The following is a 16511-nucleotide window of genomic DNA, read 5'->3' as shown; positions in this document are numbered from 1 at the left end:
ATTATTATTAAAGTATAGACTACTCATCAATCAATCGCTTGCCGCCTTTGCTAGGAAGGGTGTTGAGTTGAAGTTATATATTACATTATGAACATTCCTCCGATTTTATGAAATATAAAGTTTATAATCTTAAATTTTACTCGTTTTTAGTAGTCAACTCTTGCCTAGAGCCACAATCTGCAAAAGGAGAGAATCTATTAAGTTGATATAGTAGCACCAAGCTAGCTAGCTAAGGAAATTCAAATTTTATCTCAATTATTCGTTGGCATACAGCAAACAAAGATATTCTCATTTCAATACTTTATTTATGAATCAACGTACAATATTTTATTTATGAATCAATGTTTTGTCATATGTGTATAGGTAAACTTTTCGTTATTTACAGGAATTTGACGTTTATTTTCTAATTCTCATTAAAAAAAATTATTTAAAAGTGAAAATTCACATATAATTATCATTATGTGAAATTAATATTTAAAAATTATTAAATAATTTAATTAATTATTATCTAATAATTTTAATTATCAATTTTACATAAAAATAATTGTACGTAATTTTTTTACTTTATTTTAATCCCAAAATAAGTAAAAATAATATTAAGAAAGCAAGTTATTATTATTATTATTATATATATATATATATATATATATATATATATATATATATATATAACTGTTTAATAACAGATATATCTGTTGTACATAATAGGAATTAGAAAGAGTTTGCTATACCTTTTTTTTTAAAATGGCCTTTATTATTATATATATCAATAAAGTATTTTTTATTATTTTTAAAATTTGAATTCAAAATTTATTAATTAGCATATAAAGCATTTATTATATTTTAATTATTAATACATTAGTATTTATAAAATAATGAAGCATATAGGAGATAAAAGATATATATATATATATATATATATATATATTATAAACAAATAAAAGTACGTCCTAGAAAGGTAACCAGCCATAATATAATGTTTCTAGGTAGGCTAAATGTGTTACATATATAGCTTAATAATAATATGATCGCTATCTCGGAACTGTGTGAAAATATTTAAAAATAGTGTTTGTCGGGCATCTTCATTCAGTGGTTTAAAATTAAAACTATTAAATAACGTTATAGCAGATATTCTCCATGCTAAATGACACAAGTTCAGACACTACTATTGAAGTATTTATATTTTATTTTTAAGGTTCATGAAGGTTGACGTTACTCATATACGTTGCGGTTGATGATTAAACTAAATTAAATTAATTAAGTCGGTGTTCTAGTTCGTTCTCTAGGGTTGAAACTTGAAAAAGTTGTGGAACAGTGACTTGATAAAGTTATTACGCGTTGTTGCTGTGATGCGACCATAGGAATAAGATGATATATTATTCTACATTATTGAATAACTTAATAAATAAAATCCAACAAGAACAACTAAAAACAATTATATATATAATAAATTATTGACTAAAGACAAATCTTTAAATAAAACTTAAATATAATACAACGAATTAGTTATTCATCTATTGAATTTCGGATACTTTCTGAAAAAAAAAATTTTAACTTATAGAAAAAAAAATTTGAAAAAAAGAAATGATATATAGAACTAATGCATCGAGAAAGGACCTGAACAAAATTATTAAATTATAGTATTGACTATTGAGCAATACTAGAGGGTCACTAAATTCATTATCTTTTTTTGGTGTCTATTCATTATCTTTGAAATATTTGAAATTTCGGGAGAGACTTATCTCAAAATATAACATGCGTGATTTTTGATATTCTAAAAATAATAATCAAATGATACAATCAAAATTTATATATAATCATTGTCCTCACTTTGTTTCACCTTTTTCTTTGCTTTTTCAAATAGATGCATTTTTTATTTATTATTATTTTTTTTTAGTTGTCCACGATATTCCCTAACCCAACAGATTAAGATTTAATCCATCCTAAAACTGAGTTCCATTTAAGGGTCAACAATAAATTGCTTTAAATAAATAAATAAGGCAGCCCGTTTAGGTCTAGTGATTTCAAACTGGCCCATACTATAAATGAAGTCTTGCCGGACAATTTATATATTGTAGCCGAGGCCTGTGCACCGGATTCAAATCCACTTCGAGGAATATAGAACCATGTTAATAGTGTGTATTCATGTAGTGTATGTGAGTGTATTATATGAGTGTATAGTACATAAATGTAATGCCTAAAACTGGGAGCTGTCTAATCTACTTGAATATGTAGTGTAAATATACTGTAATAATACATAGAATTGAAAGTTGTCCAATTCATCTGACAAAATAAAATTAGGCGGATCGACCCGATTTAACAGCCCTGATAGGTGTGCATCGAACGTAGAAAAGTATGTTGATCCTAGTAGCCATGTGATATCAGGTGCTAAACGTATGTAAACAATTTTGCATAAACAAAGCTTACCCATTAAAGAAAGAAAACAAAAAGTCAAACACTTGTATAACATTCCCGACAATTGTCATTTACAAATTCTCTTTTGCAAACGATACTTTTTCATTTTTTTTTTCTTTCTATAGTTTATGACTTTATTACACTGTTGTCATGGAGAATAACCATCGGTGTGTTCTATTATTATCAGCCAACTAACAAAATAAACCTACCAGTAATGAAGAGTAATTCATACCAAGAAAGAGGTCGGAAAAAAGGTGGTGTATCATTGCATTGTGCATGAGCTAAGATGAGACATGGTAGCTTAACTATATCATTTCCTCACATCCATTTTTAAGTTAATTTCCATGTTGTCTATAAGTCTCACTTTCCCAAACCATGCTGCAACACACAAGACAACAGGGCCATTGATAAACTCCACTTTCTCCAAATTCTCTTGATCAACAATCTGCAGAAAAAATGCATCTATCTAGTTAGCATGCATTGTCAATGTCTTTTCACTATTCTCTCTATTTCTTGAGACAAAAGTGTCTTTTCAATGTTCTTAATTGATTCTTTGGAAGCCACAGTATACACTATCCCCAAAGAAACTTAGGCATTACCCTAGTGTTTGGATAATGTATGGACAGAGACAGAGATAGTGAAGACCCCCCCCCCCCCCCCCCCCCAAAAACAAAAAAAAAAACTAATTTTGTATCCTATTTGGTATTTGGTAGTAGTGAGGGACGGCGAAAGAAAACAAGAGACTTTTGCAATAGTGTCCATTGTCCCTATTTTCTGAAGATACGGAAAATAATAGATTCTTTTAAGACAGAAAGGCAAAATCCCAAAAGTTGAAATGTGATTACACCAACGGCATGACTCTAGAAAATTGTGTTGATGATGGATCTTGCTGTTAACTGAAATTGGTGCATAAAAAAGAAAAACAGCATTTTGAGTTGCATGGATATTCTTTCAATTTACGTTACTCCCTCTATCTATGTATAGTGCAAAGACTTTTGTTCTCTCAAAAACTTTTTTATATTAAAAATTTGTCCAACATTGTTATTTATAATAATAATTATAACCATAATCATGTTAAATCATCCAATGAACTCTCAGGACCATCCATAGAAAGAATAAGGACAACAGCAATGAAAGCAAATCAAATTTCCCTGACCAATTATACAACTAGGATATCTTTAGCAATAATCATACTGCACATCACTTGTATATATCTAATAATATATTGACTGAGACTCAATGTTTTTGAAGATGAAATATGTAATTAAACTATAGACTGCCTGCGCATTCAACAAAGTTTATGTGATTATCTCATTAAATAATCCAAATTAATTGAACACAAGAACTCACCTCAACATAATCAATCTGTCCACCAGCCTCAGTAATACATTGGACCACTAAGTTTCTCAACTTCTCAGAATGCACCTGACCATCTGCTGCTGCTGATTTAGCTCTTAACAAAGATTTATTTATAGATAGTGCCTGCAACGGATTGAAAAAGGGGGGGGGGGGGGGGTTGTTAGTTATAGGTATTAGGAGAACGATATTAACAATTTTATAAGGTGTAGTGAAGTTAGAAATCTCAAGGATGACATATCTGAATAAAATAAAATCATACATTTTGCCTGTCTTTCATAGAAAGGCGCACATTACGCGAACTCATTGCCAAGCCATCATCCTCACGTGTTATTTCAGAACCAACAATTTTAATGGAAAAATCAAGATCTCGAACCTACAAGAAATTAATCAGTCAGTGTGTAAGAAGTGTGAATCAACATCCAATTATAGCAACGAGTACAGCATCAAAGCAATCTAGCAGACAATATTTTCTTCAATACTGTTTAACCACCCAAATCAAAATGCTATAATTCACTTAGCAGAAATTATTAGCCGAGACAAGGAAAAACTTTCTTCAAGCATTGGCATCACTCTCATGTAAAATGATTTTTGATCCCTGCTTATTAACAAAGTTTGTCTGTCTAAACAAAATAACAAAGTGATATGATTACTCATTCAAATCAGATAATTCCCAATGCATGCAAAACATGAAAACCACTGTCAACCCATGTATTGGGTAAAGAACAACAATAAAACTTATCTTAGAGATGAGACCAGCTACATGTATACCGGGAAACTAAATAAAATAAAACACAATTAAATTCTCAATATTTGGGTATCTAATAAGCAGTCATCATTGCAGTCCATCTACTTTGTAGCAGGAACAGATATCAACACTATTGTTAATCACTTAAAATATGTCTAACAGAGTCTAATCAAATAATTAAATTCTGTAGGTGTGTGTGTGTAAAATCAGGAAAAAATTAAAATTAACGGAACTTTCAACATATTATTACCATTCTTTGAATAATTCGCCACTGCTGATAATCTTTTTTTCCAAAGACAGCTACATCAGGCTCCACTATATTAAATAACTTGGTCACAATGGTAGCAACACCTCTAAAAAAAATAGGTCTGCTATTTCCACAAAGACCCTTTTGAAGATTTTCAACCCTGACCCAAGTTTCATGCCCAAATCCACCTTGATCAACACAAGACACCGTTTTGTCACCCTCAATTGCAACATTACTATTCCTCTTATCATTTCCATAGTCATACAAATTGTGGGGATGGAAGACAACATCAACACCACCAGGAACAGACATAAGCTTTCGGATATCACCGTCAAAGTCAGAAGGGTATGTGGAAAGGTCTTCATTTGGTGAAAATTGCCCCGGGTTTACATAGATTGATACAGCTATAACATTGGCATGCTTGTGAGCTTCTCTGACAAGAGTAAGGTGGCCCTCATGAAGGTAGCCCATGGTAGGCACAAGTCCGATGACCTTGCCCTGGCATCTCATGGCCCTTGACCATTTCCTCATATCGTCCTTGTTAGAGATCACCAGTGGCTCTTTGGGTGCCATTCGGATGGCAGTTTGGAAGCAGCCTCAGAGTGATTTGCAAATTATCTCAATTAAGTGTGTATTTTCCCCTATTTCTGAAAAAGATCAGAGTTTTCAAGTCAAAATGAAGAAAAAGCATTGGGATAAATGCAAAGATGCTGGAGTCATTCCAATGCCTAGATATTCTCATATGTTCCTGGAGTTGTTAGAGATCTAAATAGTTTAGATATAACGCTTAGATAGAATTTATGTGCCAAAATAATCCTCTCGTTACAAGCTAGCTTTTTGTGATTAAGTTAATACATGCAAAATTTCTGGTCTTGTTGGTAGGTGTAGCAAGCGGACATGCCCGCCTTGGCCCAGCCTAGGCCGCCACTAAACAGTGGGCAGGCCTGCCCGACCTAAAATAATGGCATGGAAATTCTACCCTGCCCTCTGATTTTTGAGGGGTTGGCTTGCTATAAAGGAGCTTTTCAATTTTTTTTTTAAATTTGGAAAATTTTGAAAAAAAAAAGTTATTGTTATCAGGTTAATTAAAATGAAAATAAAATTCAAAACTTAATAAGAAATACTTGATGATAGTGTCATTGTACTTGTACCATACCATGCAATTTCTAAGGTGCAGACCCAAGCAACCTCAGGTAACCCATCATCTTTTCCAACTCATTTATTTTAAAATTTATTAGCACAAATAATTACGTGCCTATACATTGCTCAGATTCATAGCTTTTTATTGCGGATGGATGCTCATGGCCGAGGGCCGAAAATCCGCTATAGAAGTATGACAGATGGCATTGTGGGAAATGACGGAAATGGTGGATTACCTAAAAAATTAAATGTATAGGCACAAAAAAAAATGAGAAAAATTGCATACGTAATAAATTATAATATCTAATCAATTTAAACAATTTTCTACTCATAAGGCATGCAATTAATTCAGCAAATTCAACATATAAACATAACATCTAGTCATAACACACCAAAAAACATAAAACATAGGACATAGAGGGAATTAGAGTCAGGGGCTGTTGGTTGTCTTGAAGTAGACATAATGAATCTATGTAAATTGAAATAAAAGATGGAAAAAGAGAGGTAAAGGAGGATGGAAGAAGAGAGATTTATAGCACTGAAACATTGAAACAGGGGAAAGAAAAGGGGAATACGAAGCAGGAACAGACAAACAGAAATGAACCAGAGGCAAACAGCGGCTTCGGTTTGACAGAACGGCAGAGAGAGACGACGGAGAAGGAGGAAGTGGAGCTGGACAGTGGTGCCTGGCACGCTTCCGGTGGTTATTCCGGCAGCAGTGCAGCCCAGAGCAGAGAGGGAGAGATAGAGGAGAGTTTTGGGACCATTAGATGGGAAGAAGCTGTTTTCTGAAGAAAGGAGGCTGAGGAAGGAGAGTTGTTGCATTTAGGGTTTCCTAAATTATCACAATAACCCTCAAATTTTAACCAAATTCCCAAACACGTGCTAGGTTTTGACCAACTACTCGAGTTTGGCCAGCTACACTTTCCTTGCCCTTCACATGTGCTATGTTCCAGCTGCATTATGAAGGCTAATGTTGAAAATGGCACCCCAAATGTTGAAATCTTCTAACCTACCTACATTCAAATATCCAAATTTTTTTCTATAAAAGGGAGTCCTTTAAGCTGAGAAGGGAGAAAAACAACATTTAAGAGCACACATTGTGTAATCTTTGTTAGAAGAGTGTGAGAGAAATCCAAACAGTTTTGTTGAATCATTGCTTGACCATATCAAGTAAGAAATCTGGTAATGAATCTTATAACTCATTGTTTGCATTTTTATTACCGCCTATTCATCACCACCAATATCTCCTACAAACACTCCATTGTCACTCACATTCCCAACATGTATTAAGCACAGCAGAGCAATCTATTTTAGTGACAAGAGCATAACAAATGACAAATCATTATGTTATGCACATTCCAAGTGACCAGAAACTTGGTTTTCCTAATTGGTTAACATCAATAAATCAACAAGATTCGATTATGCAATTTAAAATACCATTTCCGTTTTCCTCAAGCATAGACAGAATAGGAGTTCACTAATCAGGTAGATTTCTAGCACAAACAAAAAGAATTTTTTTTTTTTCTCTTACCTATAGGCTTTTTAGAGTGCAAAATTCTTAGCACTATATTTGTATTTCTGTAGCATCTCCCACGTTCTCCACAGCATCACCATGCCCATTAATATCCATTTCATCAATTGCAATGGCAACCTAAACATATATATGCCAGAATAAGAGAAAAAGTTGGTACTTGTGGCGAATATTGCTTACTTTCAATAGTTCACAAACATAACTAATCCCAACCTAAGGCAAACGAAGATCCAACTTTCAATCTCTATTTGCAACAAATTCAACAAAAATTCCAGATATCAAATCGGGAACGAAATAAATAAAACAAAAAATTATTAAAAATGATTCAACTATTTCAATCATTTATTTGAAAGGGAAACCTAATTGAGGGGAGTAAAGAGACGGATCAAGTAGCATATGCTAAAATCAACTTGGAGTACTTACAGGATCAGAAAATTCAACTCATGACTAAAAGATATATTTCAAGATCTAATGCTCATAACTAGACATCACCATCATCCCTATCTATTCCCTTTTTATTATTTAGCAACATGATACATATATAAATATATCTTTTAGTCATCACAATTTGTTTTTAGATTCCCTTTATCTCATCACGTATATCTCAACCGTTCTTTCTCTTTTTTTTTTTCTCAACTCATTGTCTCATTTTCTTCCTCAACATCATTTGATTGTAAACCATTATTTTGTAATCCAAAATGGGACCAGAGTGAATCCAGAGATTATGTTTCTTCTTCTCAACTTTTTCAATAATGAATAATAATATTCACCACGTTCTAATATATATTGCAATTAATAAAATTAATATAGACAATAATAGAAGACAGGAATATGGTTGGTTTAACAAGCAGTCATAAATAGCATAGCCATAAAGGAGTCAATTTACATGAACAAAAGATAAATCAGAAGATGGTCTAGTGAACCTAAATGGCAAGCAAAACAGAACCAAACTAAGGCATTTATCCTTCCATTTGTCTTTAATTGAATTCAAATGACAAGCAAATCAGAAGCAAATTAAGGCTCCAGAATGTCAATTACTTCATTCTGTCACAAAGCAGCAAGGTTTAATCATACACAAGCAAATAAAGGCTCTATTTGGACAGAACAAATCACAAATACTAAAGAGCTCCTGCCTAATTGAATCAAGCTTAATCACAAACTGTATTTTCATCTCATAAAGAGGCAAAACCGTAACTAATCTAATAAAAAAGATAGATGAACAAAGAAAATTAAAAATTCAACAAAACCAAATTCTTAACAGATAAGTCATCAATAATCAATTAATCGGAAATCAAGATATCGAAAGAAGCAAAGAAAAGTAGAAGAAGAAACAAACCAATAATGCCCATTCCATTAGGGAAATTCTAATGCCAGAGTTTTAACATTCCAGAAAACGACACAACACACCATACAAAATACCATAGTTTATAAATAAATAAACTTAATTTACAGAAGAAGAGAAAAAAAATAACGAATATTTCGATAAAATAAAATAAGAGACCCAAATCTAGGTTTCAGAAAAGAAATGACGACTAACAGGCTACTTTTGTTTTTGTGGAAAGGTCAGATCATGACATTAAGATAGAGACAATATAACAGAGACACTAAAAATTATTTTTTGGATATTGTATTTGGATATAATGTACAAGACACTATAAAAATTGAAAAACGAGAACGCATACCTAAGTTTCTGAAGGAGGCGGTGTTCTTTGCGGTGCCGGCAGCAGAGTTTGGAGGCTGCTGGTGGATAGAAAATGATGGGCAGTTGGTTGGTGAATTAGAGAAGAGGGTAGCAGAGGGTTAGCACGGAAGAAATTGAAACAAACATGGAGTGCTTCATCTTCTTCCTTCTGAAGATGATAGGTTATGGATCAAAGACTACGAGGTTTTTGTGTTTTGAGGGAAAGAACAGAGAGTAGATGACAGGAGATGAAGAGATGCTTCCGGTAAATGCTAAACGACGTAGTTTGAGTCAAGGCCTCCAAATAATTAAAACGGTGTCGTTTAATGTGTGATAATTTGTCACAACATTTTTCTTGACAAAATATTGACAGAATTTGTTAATTGATGAAAGGACAAACACAAATAATTTTAAATTTTTCATGAATTAATTTAATTAAAAAATTATTCGGTGTCAAATTTGATAAATAATTATTTTTTTTAAAGATTAATTTTAATTAAATTTTTAAAAAACTTAACAAAAATTAAAAAAAATAGAATATTTTATTATTTAAAATTTATTTTTTATAAGTATAATTTTAATTTTGTTTATTCATTAAAATACTTGTGACCGTCGGCAGAAACACAAAAGATAAATGAAAAAATTGGTGCTTTTTACCTGCTTGCTATTAAAAATAAGAACAAATTACATTACTTGTTTTTTTTTTCTTTTTTAATCAAAGAGCTAAACACAAGACGCTATATAAAGCATATTAAGAGATAAGAAATTGAAAATAAACAACAAAATCAGTATGTCATTTTTAATTTCTCATGTTATATCTGGTATTGACATAGTATAGTAATCGATCACAATTCCATTTCTGGTAGTTTCTGAATGAGGAATTTTTTCAATAATAAAATAAAATAAATTCTTATTTTTTCAAACATGATTTTTGGACTTTAGTTTTTAAAATACGATTTTTTTTATTTAAGTAAGTCGGGTCCCGACAAACTCTATAAAAATTGACAAGTTCGCCTAATTTTGACGAACTCTAAAAATTTTGTAGAGGTCACCTAACTCCCGAAAACTCCTTTTTAAGTTTTTTGAATTTCGCGTTTTTAATCCATTATCATCATTTTCAAATAATATATAGATCTACAAACAATATATAAGAGTACACAACAATACACGAACAACAAGCATGTCGTAGTATGCCCTAAGTATTATATTTGTCTTCCTTTATAAAGCGAGCCCGATAACTATCTTGAAATCATCTATGAGTCCTACTGAGAAATCCACAAGACCCTTTCAAGAACCAAGAGTCATCTCAATCATTTTTGCTACTCCCTTAAGAAGTTCACCCTTGGTATTCACGGGTTTGAACCAGCCATTCCTTTCAGTGATCTTCAACTCAAGCCTCTTTGCTTCATCAAACGTAATAAAATTGTGTGTAACACCAGTGTCGATCACAGACATAACGAATTTTTTATTGATAAAGGTTTTGACATGCATCAAGTCTTTCTTTTCTACAGGACTTTACCTCTTTACCCTTCACAGCATTCATGAGTTGGACAGATCCAACACATTCAGTCACTTGTAATTGAATCTCTTGTTCTTTGGCGATAGATGACAAAATCTCTAGTTTGGGATAGAACTTCATTTGGTGTAGTCCCTTATACATGAAGCATCCTCCTTTGGAAGCTTCTTTTCTTCTTACTCTTTTTTTTTCAAGAGTACTTTTTTTTTCTTGGTTGAGAAACTCTTCTCCTTGCCTCCTCCACCTTTAGTAGAACTAGACTTGAAAGAAGACTTGGGTTTAGAGTATCCTCGATGACACTCGGTGAGCGATTCAACCACCAAAATGGCTTCATCGACATCATTAACATTTCTTCTTTGTAGTTTTTGCTTTGCCCAAAGGTTAGAGTCCATCAATAAAGAAGAACAATGTTTCCTCTGATGCTAAGTTGGCGATTTGAATAATAAGAGTAGTGAACTCTTTTACGTAGTCGCTAATCGTACTTTTATGCTTCAACTCTCTCAACTTCTTCCTTGCTTCACAGACCACATTTTTAGGAAATAATTGTCTTTTCAACTCCCTTTTGAAATCTTTCCATGTGCCTATGTTACAAGTACCATCCTTCATATTTTCGCATTTTTTTCTTCACCACAAAGTAGCATTATTAGAAAGGTAGAGAGCTGCAGTGAGGCGTACCTTTATTGCTTCTTCGACCATCTCATGACCTACAAAGTACCTCTCCATTTGTCATTGGAAGTTCTTCACCTCTCGAGCATCCCTCACACCCTTGAACTCCTTTGTCTTTGGGAGATCAATCTTTGTCATCTCCCTTACAATGGTTGGTCGAGATTTTGCCTCATCGAACCAAATTCGAACTTTCTTAAATAGTTTCAAGGAATTCTCAAGTTTCTCTTCAATTTGGAGCATGCTTTCTTTGAAAACATCTAGTTCTTCCAATACGTGAGTCTCGAGAGTCTCTATATCGTATTCTATCCTTTGGAAGCGCTCATCCATAGAGGATAGAACATTCTCCAATATCGAAACTTTCTCTTCTAAGAAGTTAGAGTTCTTACCTCTAGACTCACTTGAATAGTGCACCTTCTTGCTTTCCCATTGAGAAGGAATAGTATCCCTTCCCTTTTGAGACTCAACATACTCTATGGTTACACTATAAGTCATACCCACAAACTACTTGTGCTCCCTCTTAAACCTTGCTATGATGTCAAATTGTTAACGGTATTGGACACACTCTAACGCTACCATATCGGCACTCAAATTTACTCAACCTCTTGAGTTAAAACCAAGTCAGCTTAACCCTCAATATTTAACAAGAAAACTAAGAACACGAGAAAGAAAACTTTGGTGGAAAAAACACTTTATTACTCAAGTATTTGTTACAAATGATTCACTCACTCAAACTTTAACTCTCACTCATATTTATAGCTATCCACCTCCTCAATAGATTGTTAGAATTAAATCTAATCAATGGTCTAGATTGATTATCTAGAACCTTCACTACAAATATACATCTTACTATATTTCTCTAAATACTTATAGATTATTCCATACTATTCTTCATATTTTTATATACATCTACACTCTTTTAGAATACTCTATGACCTTCTAGAAATTTCTAGAATTTTTTAGAGTACTTTAGAACCTTCTAAGATATTCTAAAACATTCTAAAACCGTTTAAAATATTTTCAAATACTCCAAAAAATCATACAAATACCGTTAAATTTAATCTTTTAAAATTTTCCGTGACAAGACTCATAGAATCCACTTCAAAAATTCCAAAATATAAGAAAAAAAATTGAATAGCTACGATAGAATATGGAGACTAGTAAAAAGAAACCAAAACATAATCACCATTATCAAACACACATCACCAGGTATTGAAAACACAAAATACAAATACATGATACAGAAAAAATTATAGATCAACAAAATAGAAAACAACTAAACAAAATAATGAAAACAAAAACTCAGCACAGGACAAAATAAGTTCAAAAATCATGGCACATACCAAGAAATGCAGCCTAGGAAGGCGAATAAGATGAGACAGAACAAAAAATGGGACCATCGAACAAGTCAAAGAAAGAAGAACTGTTTAACCACGACATGCAACCATAGAGAACCGGAAAGACCCAAAAGCCATTTTGGAATTTGAGAGGCAGAAGAAGAAATCAAGAACAGATACGGAGAGTGATTCGTGAATTTTATTTACATTGAACAAACCATTCTCAATTGAAATAACAATGGTCAATAACACAGGTATTGGGGGATATGTGGAATAAAATAAAAGCAACACTACTCAATAACACATATATTGACAAACTGGATCTGCTTGGATAGGTTGAATAAAAGCAGAAAGATTGAAAACATCAATTTCAGCAAAATGTGCATTGAAAACATGGACAGAATAAAATAAAATAAAATTAAAAATACCAGGCAATGAAATGTTTAAAAAACTCAAGAACGAAGGAGGAGATGTCACATTAGCAGTCAAACCACCAGGTTTTAAGATTTAACTTATGATTATAATGATTATAATTATGATTTAATTTGAATTACCACCTCACTCCACATAGGAAACTAGGGATGAAAACATAAATTAAAAGAGAGGTTGAATCAAACTATAAAACAGACGATGAAAACATCTTTTTATCCTTAAACTTCCATATATTTATAGTCCAAACTTTAATGAAATCAACTGCAATCTTGTCTTCTTTTTTTATTATTTTTACACAGCAACCCAGAATTTAACAATAACATAAGCACCTACAACTTGAAATGCAGTATTTGAACAGATCATGATCAGCATTCACCACTATTTAATGAGTATTGTTACACCTTGGCATCGGATTCAAATCAATAGCCTCTGTATAATGCTTCAAAACCTCATGATACTTTTGCACCTTGAAGATTCCATTTCTTATAAAGAGACCTTTCTCTAAATAGCCTTATCATAAAAAGTTATTATACATTGCTTATAATGAGTTTAAAAAGAATGGGGTGGGGGGTAATCACTGTATTATATTGAGGAAGAAATTGGAAAGCTAAAAAAAGCTGATTGTTACATCAACAACAAATATTCCTTCTAATTTATTTTTTTAAATTCAGCTTTTTTGTCTTAAACCGGATACAATTTCAGATAGTGCACAAATTAAAGTGCAAAAAGAATTATTTGACAAGAACAGGAAGAAGAACAAACAAAATTATGTTAAAGCAGTAAATTGCAATTGAAAAATACACATAGTAGTGAGATAAATAAATTCGATAACATTAATAACCAAGTTGGTAGTGTTAGAAAGGCTTAACCAAGAGAAGGCGCAAAGAGGCTTTAAGAGTCAACAGGCTTGGGTTTGGATTTGACGAAGCGCATCAGCATTTTGGATGAGTTGCTTTGTAAACCATTTGGTGAAACTAAGCTTTCATGGTAGATACAAGCCATCCTATACCGGTCACATAGAGAAAAAGGACGATAGTTCCTCAGGCCGGAGATGTCAATCTTAGGAAAATCTATGCTCCCATCATTGAAGTTACATACAACTATGCCGAAAAATGGACAAAAAGCGAAAAGAACATCACTTTTCGAGATGTAAAGAAGTTGTAAACAACGACATGAATTTGAATAATTAGTGAATTTTGGATGGTTGGGAATCATTGCCAATTTAGTCCAAGATTGAGCATCTCCGTATTCCTTCATCTGCCACACAATCCACGTTCTCTTATGCGGCTCGTAAGAACAAACAGAAAGGTAGTTTCTCAAGACACATAAGTGAGTGCATGGCCTTGGAAAATAATGATGATCTAAATCTATTTCACTATCAGGCAGAGGAAATTGACCATAAGTCTCTTTACTCAAGTGAAAATAAAGAACCACGTCATAAATACTCCAATTAAGAGTGCATAATCTGCTACTACCAAAAAATTCCCCTTCCCTATTAACAGCCCAACTAGGGTTGTCACTTGGGAAACCAAATAGGGCTACAGGGATATCATCAATTTTTCTCCATGACGAAGTTGGCCCAAATGTATAAATTCTGGTACTAGACTCCAAACCAGATGTCCCCTGCTTCTTTGTAGCAGCAAAAATTTTGTAACTGTCACTGAGATGATCGTAACCGAAGCCACAAAAGCGGACTTTGCCGCTGATTTCCGGAGATTCGAATGTGAATCCGGTACAAGGGTTCCACAAGATGGCATGCATGTAATAGTAGACATGTTCATCAAACAAGCATAACAATCCGTTGCAAGAACCAATGATTGCGTAGTAGCGTTGTTCCCTGAAGCAATCGACTTGAGTAGGCTCGGAAGGATTGTCCAAGATTGAGCGTACGGAGAGAAGTCCGATACTGCTGCATCTGACGCCATTTCTGAAGGCCCAAGTGCAATAAGCAATTCGTGGCGTAGTCAAACTTGGAGCAAGTAAGCATGAACGACGAATGTGGTTCAAGGCGAAGTCCGCGGCGGAGATTAGGTTTCTCCATGCAGTGCACACGCTCCTTAAGGAAGTAAGCGTCCTTTCCGGAAACCTCAGCAAGATTTCTATTATCGTCTCTTCCGGAAGGTCTGTTAAGAGCCGCGTTCTTGCCGTGGGACAACTGACCAGTTCCAGCCGTCTCGATGCTTTCCTCTCCGCAATCCGCATATCGTCACCCCTACCTGCTTAGTTTGAATTTGAGTTTTTGAATGCACAAATTCTGATTTGTGCTTGTAACTAACTTTAAATAGATCTCTTATACTAGATTGCCTTGAACTTCTAACAAATTATATAAATTGGACGGCATATTAGATATAGTTTTCTTTTACAATTGCATAAATTAAGATAGGATAAAACTTTTCTAAGTCGATCAATTAAATATAAACAGCTAACTAGTTTTATACCGTGGTGCACGTGATAATAAATATAATAACTAGAAGGGAAAAAAAACTAAAATAACTATTATATTATTAAAATATTTTTTTAAGAAAAAACTCAAGTTGATTCTTTTTTAAAGAACAACTTTTCTTGCAAAGTTCAAAGTGTGAAATTTGCTGGCAAGGTGCTCCGGCTAAAGCTGAGTTTACCAAAGCGGTATGAATGATTCATCTGCCTGCGAAACAAACATTTTTATGTTAAATTAATATTTTTTAGTTAACTAATAATTCATTATTAACATTACATTAGAGAAGAGATCATAACTTGAATTTACAGTGACTTTCCATTAGCTGTTCGACTGCAATTAAGAAGTACAAAGAAAAAGGCAGAAATAATAAGAAATGTATTTATTCTAATTTTCTGCTATTCCTGAAAGTTTTCAATTGCTCTCTCTTTTCTTTTGTGTGGTTCTTCTCCCTCTGCTTTGAACTCTTATGTGTACTCAATTTACATGATTTTATTTTTAGCATAAATGATATTGCTTAAGCTGTTTATCGTTCAATTTGTGCCATTGATCCTTGGAGATGATGTAGTTATTGTGCTACTAATAATCTCATTTTTAATTATTATATTATTTGTGCTATGCTATTGTTTTCATTGTTCTTGGAACCGAATTGATTATTGAACCGTTTTAATTATTGGTTCATTAGTTTATTGGTCCAACTGGTTTAACCGTGATTCAACCAAAAAACCTATTTTAAAATAAAATAATAAATAAATTATAAATAAACATTCTAAAATATAACTCAACTTATTTTTTGTCTCATAACAACTATGTCATTCAGCTAACAATATCTTTTTCATCTTTTTCCTAATGTAAAGAATTAAAAAAGATCAAACAAATTGAACAAACCTTGTAATACTAATGATGAATCCATCTCCTTAATATTACAAATAATAGGAAGTAATCACATAAATACATTAATATTACAAAATATACTAATATACTTGACAAATAGGTAAGACATGA

General features: G+C 32.7%; 2 protein-coding genes across 5 annotated transcripts; both read right to left on the bottom strand.

The window, feature by feature from the left end:
* Positions 1-2014: 2014 nt before the first annotated feature.
* Positions 2015-9370, bottom strand: LOC130943485 (pantoate--beta-alanine ligase-like). Of its 4 annotated transcripts, none has more exons than XM_057871380.1 (7): positions 9123-9370; positions 7441-7560; positions 6022-6142; positions 4770-5413; positions 4034-4147; positions 3766-3897; positions 2015-2860 (listed from the first exon to the last, which is right to left on the bottom strand). In XM_057871380.1, exons 4-7 carry the CDS (start codon positions 5337-5339, stop codon positions 2726-2728), a joined length of 951 nt encoding a protein of 316 aa, XP_057727363.1. In that variant the 5' UTR covers positions 5340-5413; positions 6022-6142; positions 7441-7560; positions 9123-9370; the 3' UTR covers positions 2015-2725. The 4 variants fall into 4 exon arrangements, with proteins under 4 accessions (XP_057727363.1, XP_057727362.1, XP_057727364.1 ...); XM_057871379.1 differs by having other exon boundaries at positions 2016-2860; positions 5923-6142; XM_057871378.1 differs by lacking the exon at positions 6022-6142 and having other exon boundaries at positions 2046-2860.
* A 4590-nt stretch (positions 9371-13960) lies between these two features.
* LOC130946103 (F-box/kelch-repeat protein At3g23880-like) lies at positions 13961-15271 on the bottom strand. The gene has a single exon (XM_057874783.1). It carries the CDS (start codon positions 15269-15271, stop codon positions 13961-13963), a length of 1311 nt encoding a protein of 436 aa, XP_057730766.1.
* Positions 15272-16511: the final 1240 nt, after the last annotated feature.

Source organism: Arachis stenosperma, chromosome 8 (genome assembly GCF_014773155.1).
Source record: "Arachis stenosperma cultivar V10309 chromosome 8, arast.V10309.gnm1.PFL2, whole genome shotgun sequence".
In the NCBI taxonomy this organism is placed as follows: Eukaryota; Viridiplantae; Streptophyta; class Magnoliopsida; order Fabales; family Fabaceae; genus Arachis; species Arachis stenosperma.
The sequence above is the reverse complement of the archived record's forward strand: the minus strand, read 5'-3'. Positions and strand labels throughout refer to the sequence as shown.